Source organism: Halyomorpha halys, unplaced genomic scaffold (assembly GCF_000696795.3).
Source record: "Halyomorpha halys isolate HHAL.00 unplaced genomic scaffold, Hhal_1.1 Scaffold1347.1, whole genome shotgun sequence".
NCBI lineage: Eukaryota > Metazoa > Arthropoda > Insecta > Hemiptera > Pentatomidae > Halyomorpha > Halyomorpha halys.
In genome coordinates, this window is record NW_027115535.1 from 120,267 (window position 1) to 129,064 (window position 8,798).

At 28.8% G+C, this 8,798-nt stretch overlaps 1 protein-coding gene across 1 annotated transcript; it reads right to left on the reverse strand.

Moving 5' to 3' along the window:
- Nucleotides 1-1,430: 1,430 nt before the first annotated feature.
- LOC106689372 (15-hydroxyprostaglandin dehydrogenase [NAD(+)]) lies at nt 1,431-7,015 on the reverse strand. The gene is made up of 6 exons (XM_014434312.1): nt 6,923-7,015; nt 5,270-5,393; nt 4,433-4,539; nt 4,038-4,211; nt 2,621-2,778; nt 1,431-1,548 (listed from the first exon to the last, which is right to left on the reverse strand). Exons 1-6 carry the CDS (start codon nt 7,013-7,015, stop codon nt 1,431-1,433), a joined length of 774 nt encoding a protein of 257 aa, XP_014289798.1.
- Nucleotides 7,016-8,798: the final 1,783 nt, after the last annotated feature.

The window sequence follows — 8,798 nt, forward strand, 5'->3', positions numbered from 1 at the left end:
AATTAGATACAGAAATAATAATAAAAGGATCTGAGCATAGTATCCGCATTATTCCAAGAAATTCAGAAGATAATGCTAACAATTTAATTTTTTAGGACCATAAATTCTTTCTAAAAATTTAACAAACATCAGTAAAAATCAAATATAGGTAATTTAAAAATATTTATATAAAACCTTTTTTTACTTTACTTTTATTCCCCACAGTAACTTTTGAAGATCAAGGGAACATGGGTTCAAAAATTTCCATTTTAATTGTTTTCAATATCATTAATAAATCTTAAAGCTATGAACAACATAAAAAAAAAACTTTATTTAATTGCATATTAGTTTAAGAGTGAAATATTTTATGTACAGTAAACTCTCTATCACTCAAATTTCACTGAAAAAGTCAACCGATATTCAAACTATTGTTAAATCATCTTTGATCTAAGATTAGTTTAAATAATAGCGATAATATTCACATTAAAGAAAGAATGGTTTAAATAAATACAATATGAGATAATATAATAATGCTCAACATTTATTCTCAGACAACTATTCCCTATAGAATAATGACATATTAATGTTGAAATCACTGGATTATGACAGAGAAATATGGATCAGTATATCAGTAAAAATATAACCCAGAGTTACTTCTTGTTTAAACAAGAGCAATACAATATCGTCTAAGTAGTTAAAAAAAAAATTGTAAGTCAGTAAGATGGCAATAAGTTCCTTTTTGCTTCTTTAAAATAAAATACCACTTATTTTAACACTTACTAAGTCTCTAAGATTACTTTACGAGGAGAAGATGGTTGGGGGTGCGATCAAAAGTGAAACACAAATAAGTTGGTGTAACCTATTTTTTTATAAAAATAGGTTACACCAACTTATTTGTTTCACTTTTGACCTCACCACCAACCATCTTCTCCTCGTACGTCATCCATGATCAACTATCTCTCATAATTAAGATTACTTTAGTTTACATTCTAGCTTCAATATTCTTTATTTTCAAAATTAATTTGGAAAGTAAATTTCTGTTCTAAGCAATTTGTTTCTATTGCGGTATCACTATTTCTAACTGTTCACTATTTTATAAGGAGCAGTCGAGCTGCTTCAGGGCCTGTTACACTTTAGAAGATTGAAAACGGTTTGAATTATCGAGAATTGACTGTACATTCAAAGTGACACTTGAAAGTTTTCTTTACTTGAGTTTAATATTGTAATAACCACTCAAGATTTCGTTGAAATTTCTTATTAGTCATAATTCATAATTTCCTTGGAAGGAAATTCTATTATTATAAAAATGCTTCACTTATACATATTTGGTATAAACTTACTTGTCTAGTTGTACAATAAGTATAAAATTAAAAAATTACAAAAAAAATTATGACATTTAGCATAACTAAATGATGAATCGTATTGAAAATAGGAATTTGATAGGAAAAAGCTTACGGAGAAGAAGTAAACTTGACTTCTCGTGGTGGGTTCTGGTTATCTACAGTCCATATTGATCCACTGGTCCCTTTCACAAGAACATGAATCAAAGCCCTTCCAACATTTTGCACCCTATCAAACAAGAAAAGTACACTATTATTAAGTGTTATCAAAAATCATCGTACAATCAGAATATTTTATATTAATGAGTAAACACAGTAAAACACTAAAACAGTTTTAGCCAACATTCCCGCTTAACTCCCTGATGAAGACCAGAAACTCAGGTCGAAACATTGGCATAAATAAATATTTTTTTGTTTATTTATGTTTTTCTTTGCTGACCGCACCCCCAACCATCTTCTTCAATGTATATTAAATTTTCTTTATTTTCTGCAATATTTACATAATTTTATAGTTTAGGCATTAATATATATTTTTTTACATAATTCCTAGCTTAATTGGTTCATTTTGAAGATACTATGACATTTTTTGTTTTTAAAATCTCTCATCACCTCATCCAATTCTTTTCTTAAAAATAATTCAGATGGAAGTTAATGATCCACATTGCTGTTCTAGTTCATACAATGATCTTTTCTTTTCTCCCTTCCTCCTGATATCACCACTTTGTTATAATTTTTATGAATAGGTTATTAAAGAAAATTAATTTCATATCACCGGTAGTCAAAAAATGATATAATACGGTATGCTTATATAAATCAAACAATCAACAAATAAAAAAAAAAATTAACTAATACTAAATAAATTAAACAAAATTTCTTTGAAATAGTCATAAAAAATGTTTAGTTTTTTTTTCATTGACTCTGTACCGCCATGAGAAGAGTTTAAAAAAATATTCTAATGAAACCATAAATTACAGAACATATTTCGGTTTATATTTCTATTATCCCCGAATCAATCAAACACTTTTTCTCCTCAGTGATTAGTAGGGAAACTTAAAAGGAAAAAAACATCTTCAATCAGTAGGTTAACGCTACTGAAAACATCAGTCACTAAATAACAGGCTGTATAATTTTAAACTAAGTACAATAACAGGTAAATTAAGGCTAATTATCCTTACAGGTGGATAAATGCTTAGGATGACCAGCCCAATGTTTTGTTATATTGAGGGTGGATAATTTTAACATAAAATTAAATATATTAATTCAAAATCAACTTAAAATTCAAATGAAGAAAAATCACTCACGGCTGGAAAGGCCTGTTTTCATATTCTCTCCTCCAGACTGGTTCATAGGCAGGTGAAAGAATCCCCTTCTTCATGTCTTCTGCATTGGTCTCTGTGCATGTCGATTGAGGACAAAGAGCAATGATCCGCACACCAGATAAATTCATATGAAATGGGTCCTAGAAATGTCATTTCAAACTAATTTATTATATGTAACAAAATTTATTTTCATTATGATGTAATTAAATAATATAAAATTATCAATATTAAATATGACATGTAACAACTATCCACCAGCTATTATTAGAAGAATTATAAGAATAAAAGGTTATTTATATAATCATACCTTATTTCTATACTTTTAAACAGTCATACCTCTTGCAAAATTATGAAATTTTGTTTTAAACATATTTAATAATAATAATAATATTCTTTATTTATTCTGGGATTGATTCCTTAGAATAATATACAGGCGCCAAAATAGGGCTTTAGAGACTTAGAGTAAAATATAAAATAAAAATGAAATTAAAATATAATAAAATAATGAATTTGAAAAGATAAAAATGAACAACAATAATTAACAGAATATATAAAATAAGAATAGGACAAATAAAATAAAACTATACTGGAAGATGGTTGATTGACTGCTTGTACCAATAAATGGAATTTGGTCTGAGAACCGTTCACTCTGGCTTTGACTTCCGTCAAAACAGGTATGAATTCTGTCTCATTAATTTTTATTTGATTTTATTCTTTTCTCTTAATTTGTACTTTCTTTAATATTTCTTCTCTTATTTTATCTCTTATCTATCTGTTACCATTACCGTTTTCATTTATTGTTTATAACCATTAATTTTTCTTATTAAATTTTACGTTTCATTGTATACCCTTGTTATTTTCCACCAATGATTTTTTTTTTTTGGAACTATGTCAAGTGTTTGTATCTTTTTTAGCCCTGCAACGTGGGGCGAAACGTTGGCTCAAATAAAAATAGTATACCCATTTCCTATTTGAGTTTTATTTGACCGCACCCGGACCATATTTCATTCATCAATTAATTAACCGTTTTAATTTGCTTCAAGATCCCCAGAGACACCCCCGTAAACCACACAGCAATAATCAAAGTGGGGGAATATTAAGGAAGTAACAAGGAGCATACGGGTTTCAAAAGGAAGTAGGTAACGAAGATAATTTAAGCGCTTTAGGGTGGAGAAGGTACAACGGGAAATGTCAGAGATGTGGTTTTTCCAGGGAGAGAGTTTGGTCTCTAGTGACACCTATGTGAATTGTATTGGATTGTTGTTAAGGACATTTATTTACTACATATATTATATGTACATATTTGTTTGGGTATAATATTTTATTATATATGTAAACGTACTAAATTGAATAATGAATTTAGACATATTAATATTAATTAAACATCTAAAGACATTACCCCAAAGGATCTGGTGAATCCTATGATGGCATGTTTGGTTGCAGTATATATCGGTACACAAGCACAAGGCCTCAGTCCCAGGGTTGAGCCAGTTATTACCACTGTACCTCCCCTTCCTCCACGATCCCTGCCCATAAAGGATAATGCAAGAAGTGTTCCTCGAATCACACCATTCTAGAACATAAGTTTAATACTTTCATCTGTTAATGCTAAAAAAAAAATTGAAAAAAAATATAGGCGGAATGATAAAATTGTTTCATTGATGAAATAGTATGTACAAAATTCTACACATTTTAGTAATAATCTTTTATTGAAACCACTAACCTTAAGAAATCTTATGTTAATATTACTAGAAACTACTCATTATGTAGATTTAAATAATATTAAGTACTTACAAGATTGACATCAACTTCCAGCTCCCAGAATCTATCATTGAAAATCCCCGCATTGTTGACAACTATGTCTAAGCCGCCAAACACAGATACAGTTGTTTGGAAAGCAGCTATAAATTAAATATTATGGTCAGACTTTATTAATTATTGAGTTATATCCAAAAGACAGTGAGAAATAATTGATAAAATATTATTTATACCATCAATACATAGGTCTATATTTGTTGCTTTTAAAATCATAAATGAGCAAAAGAGGAGGAAGGTAGAATGCGGGTTCCCAATACTGAATGAACCAGATTAAATCCTTCACTTAACATTTTTTTCTTCATAAAACAGAAAAATGGTTAGGCTCTGTCATGATTGAACTAAAGCTTACTGGATTAATGAAAAATGAGAACTTGACATTAATCAAAGAGGATGAAACATAGATATAACCACACTGTCACAAAAATCAGAAACTTATTTCAACAGTACTGACCAGAGCCAAACTTATATCTTTAATTTTAATATTGATCTAAATGTCAGTATAAAGCAATCCTAATGTCTGTGGCATCATAGTTGAAATAATAACCCACCAAGCTACATGCACATAGGTCTTCGATTCAATGATTTTGCTCATTAGTAAAATTAAATCATGGGCATCCTTTCAGTTCAGTAGAAGGTCTTTAATTAAAGGTTTTTATTATAAAATATTGAAGTATTAAAATCTGTACTGAGTCAAGAATATTACAGAAATGGCAATATTTTAAAAAATCTATTTGAAAGTACTCCTTGGTCCAAATTTTCTTTTAATAATTGTAAAACTAAAAGCTTATGGTAGACATAAGTCTAATATTATACCTTCAAACTGTGGATAGTCAGTGACATCGCATAGGCAAAATAAAGCCCGGTTGTGTCCATACATTAAATTGAACTGTTGAGCAAGCAATTCTCCATTTTCTTCATCTAGATCACAAATAGATACCTAGAATATAATAATATACATTAATTTTTTTTTTATACGATTTCTGATTTTTGTACAATTATATGTGCTGAGAACATAGTTCATACGTGTTATCTTTTTTTTTACACAAAATAAAATTAATTCCTCAGGCCGGATTCAAATTGGCACTGGTGCAGTGACGAGATTGCTAAGATAGATAGATATCTTTAACTTCCTCGACTACAGCTGGCCCTACAACATGTGATCTAAACCATTTACTAACAATAACCTACTTATAATTTCTGTTGTCAGAAAACCTAAAATTTTTAAATATTCTTTAGTCAATTTATATTCATAATTTATTCATTGGTAGTGTAAAGTCTAGTTAAATTTGAAAACAAAATAATGGTTGACGTGTCTTACACATACTTTCAATTCACCTAAAAATCATTGTTAGCTTTCAATCATAGCATTTTTAAAAAAATACCCAATTACCTAAAAATGTTTTGTTTTCTATGGAATAATAATATGGTTGAATAAACACAGAAGTTCAATGCCCATATTACCAATAATGTTTACAATTATATCATTTGCTTACCAAAAACTTATGAATTTATCTCATGTGATTCGGATTTTTTTTTTGACAGGGGGAAACATTTCTTCAGTGATTCAACTTACAATTTAAAATGGATCTAATTAGTGAATAAACCCAACAAATCATACTAAAATACCATATGTTAATTCTTGAGGAAGCTTCACAATATTCAACCTTTTATCTTGTTCTTTACAAACATTATGCAACCTATTAATTTTTTTTTATGACTATGTCAGAAATATTCAGTAATTAATAAAATAGAAGGTAGATTGAAATATAAAATACATTATGGATTAAAATATACATGTATGTTTTAATATAAAACAAACATTAGACTTGTTTTCAAAAACACAAAATATTTTCTGACAGTTAAAAACCTCCTAGCTGTTTGTTGAAAGACTAAGGGTTATAATCTAGGATTAATTTTGTCAGGAATAATAATTTGAAGCAGTCACATAAATAACAATAATGCAATATGGTTAGAGTTAAAATAAAAAAATTGGATTAGCTCTTCAGCATACATAGCATACTTATTATATTGCAACAGAAACACCAGGGGACGTATTGTATTATTGGTTTCATTTTGTCTACCCAAGTTCAATTAAATAAAAAAGGATTTCCAGGTAACATATGCTACATTAAATATTAGTTTGGTTTTTTCTATGACGTTGATTAAAATATTTATTCCAAATAAAGTATATACACAGTCAACAATTAATCCATATTTTATTTTATTAATAAGATACCAATGATCAAATTTTCAGCACTGTTTAATATATTTCAAAATGTGATGTATCTGTTGCCAAATTCATAATTCTGTCAATGAGTCTAATCTAAGCTAAAGAGAAAGATAAGAATAGGGTTTCAACATAAACATTAATAATAGTGATGCAAAGGTACACCACAAATGAATATGTATATAATGAGCTTATCATATCCACTTAAACTCTTGGGTCTATGACACCATCAAGTTTACCTTTGCTCCAAGCTTGAGGAGTTCCTCTGCATATGCCTTTCCGATACCGCCAGCGCCGCCCGTTATCAGAGCGATTTTGTTCTTGAAGTCCATCGTCTGAGGAATCTCTGATCCACGCTGTTAGGTGGGGCCTTACGGCAGAACGCATGTCAGGAGTTCGTTTATTGATATTCCGCCCACCTAGTCGACCAGCGGGGGCGGGAGTAAACACGAATTTCGAAAAAAAAAATTCGTCAGTAATCATCGAAATATAAGATTTAAGTGGTCTCTGACTGTTAACGAACATTACCTAAGTTATTGAATGAGCTTAAGAGTCATTTCCAAACATTGGGATGGTGAAGTGATGTTTATTTGAAGAAAATTTACATGCAGTGGTCAAATAAATTGTTGCTTAAGAAATTTGTAAAAAAAAAATATATATATAAATCAAATTATTGAAAACTAACCTTTGACCTTATATCAGTGTCCAAGTCCAACTTAGTTCATTAGTTTAGGTTTATCGAGTTTCAAGGCATTTTAAACAAATAGAAAAAAACCTTTTGTTTTATTTTCGCTCTAAAATTTTGTTCTTGATTTTATCCAATATTTTTTTTTTTACCTCATTAATTAGTAGGACCAGTTGCCTTCTTGAGATGGACCTCCAATTGTCACAATTATTTTATTTTGTCGGTATTTACTGTAGTCTTATAGTTAATAATAATTTTCAATAATGAGCCAGGTAATCGATCAAGAAAAAAAATGAATGAAATTGAAAAAAAAATCCATACATATACTTATTAGTAATTATAAATTTACAAAACCATTGCGGATTAAGTAATTTTGATCCATTTTCGGAAACTATATTCCTTTTATATGAACATCTATAACCTCTGTCGTCTTATTAAATACTCCATTTAAATAGTTTTAATATATCTCCAAAGGTATAACGTAGCCCAAGGATAAATAGAAACAGAAATCTGAGCAAATGTTCTGTTATCCCTATGGCTCGCCCCACTGGCTTGGCGCTGTTTTTCCTCTAAACTATCTGTTCAACTTAAGAAATTATCATTAATAAACTAGCAGTGTTTAGAGTCTTCCAAAACTTTCCGCTATGGAGGAAATGTGTATTATTCATTTTAATAAACTTATTGAACCTAAAAAGTGGAACATTTTATTAATTTTTTATTGAGATGGTGGGACATGAAACGAAATGAATCATAAACAACGTGTTAACTTCAAACAATTATCTTTTATACATTTTTTAATAAAATGATCTTTAAATTTTTTTTTCAATTATAAGAAAATAGACATAAAAAATATATAAATTAATCAAAATGTCATACTTATTTAATCAATCACAATCTATTAATTTAAATGAAATAAATTTAATATTTCATTCTAAAAACTTTATTTACCAAGAATAACTAAGGCTTTCAAGCATTGAATCTACTTTAGTTCAAGAGTCCAAAAAAACCAGTTATTTCATCCCAATTTTTAATTACTTTAATGAAAACTGTATATTGTTAAGAGTCAAAATTGATGACTCTGCCATCCATAGTTGGTGGAATAAAAAAAAGGTATTCGAAGTACAAATAAATATTTTTTTTAGCCCTTTTAGGTAAAAAAAAAATTTGCTTTATTTCCTTTCAGAAAATGGTTATGTTTTTACCTAGACCATACAAGGGATACAATAAATGTCATTAAAATGTTTTGAAAAATCCGCCATTTTTTATCCCCATAAATTGTGGTTGGTTGACTCATCAATGTTGACTCGTAACTATATATAGTTTTCAGTAAAGTAATAAAAATTCGGGTGAAATAAATATTTTTTTCCTCCGGACTTATGGAACATTAGTTTGAAATACACATTGTAAGCATATCAGAATTTCCAGTATTA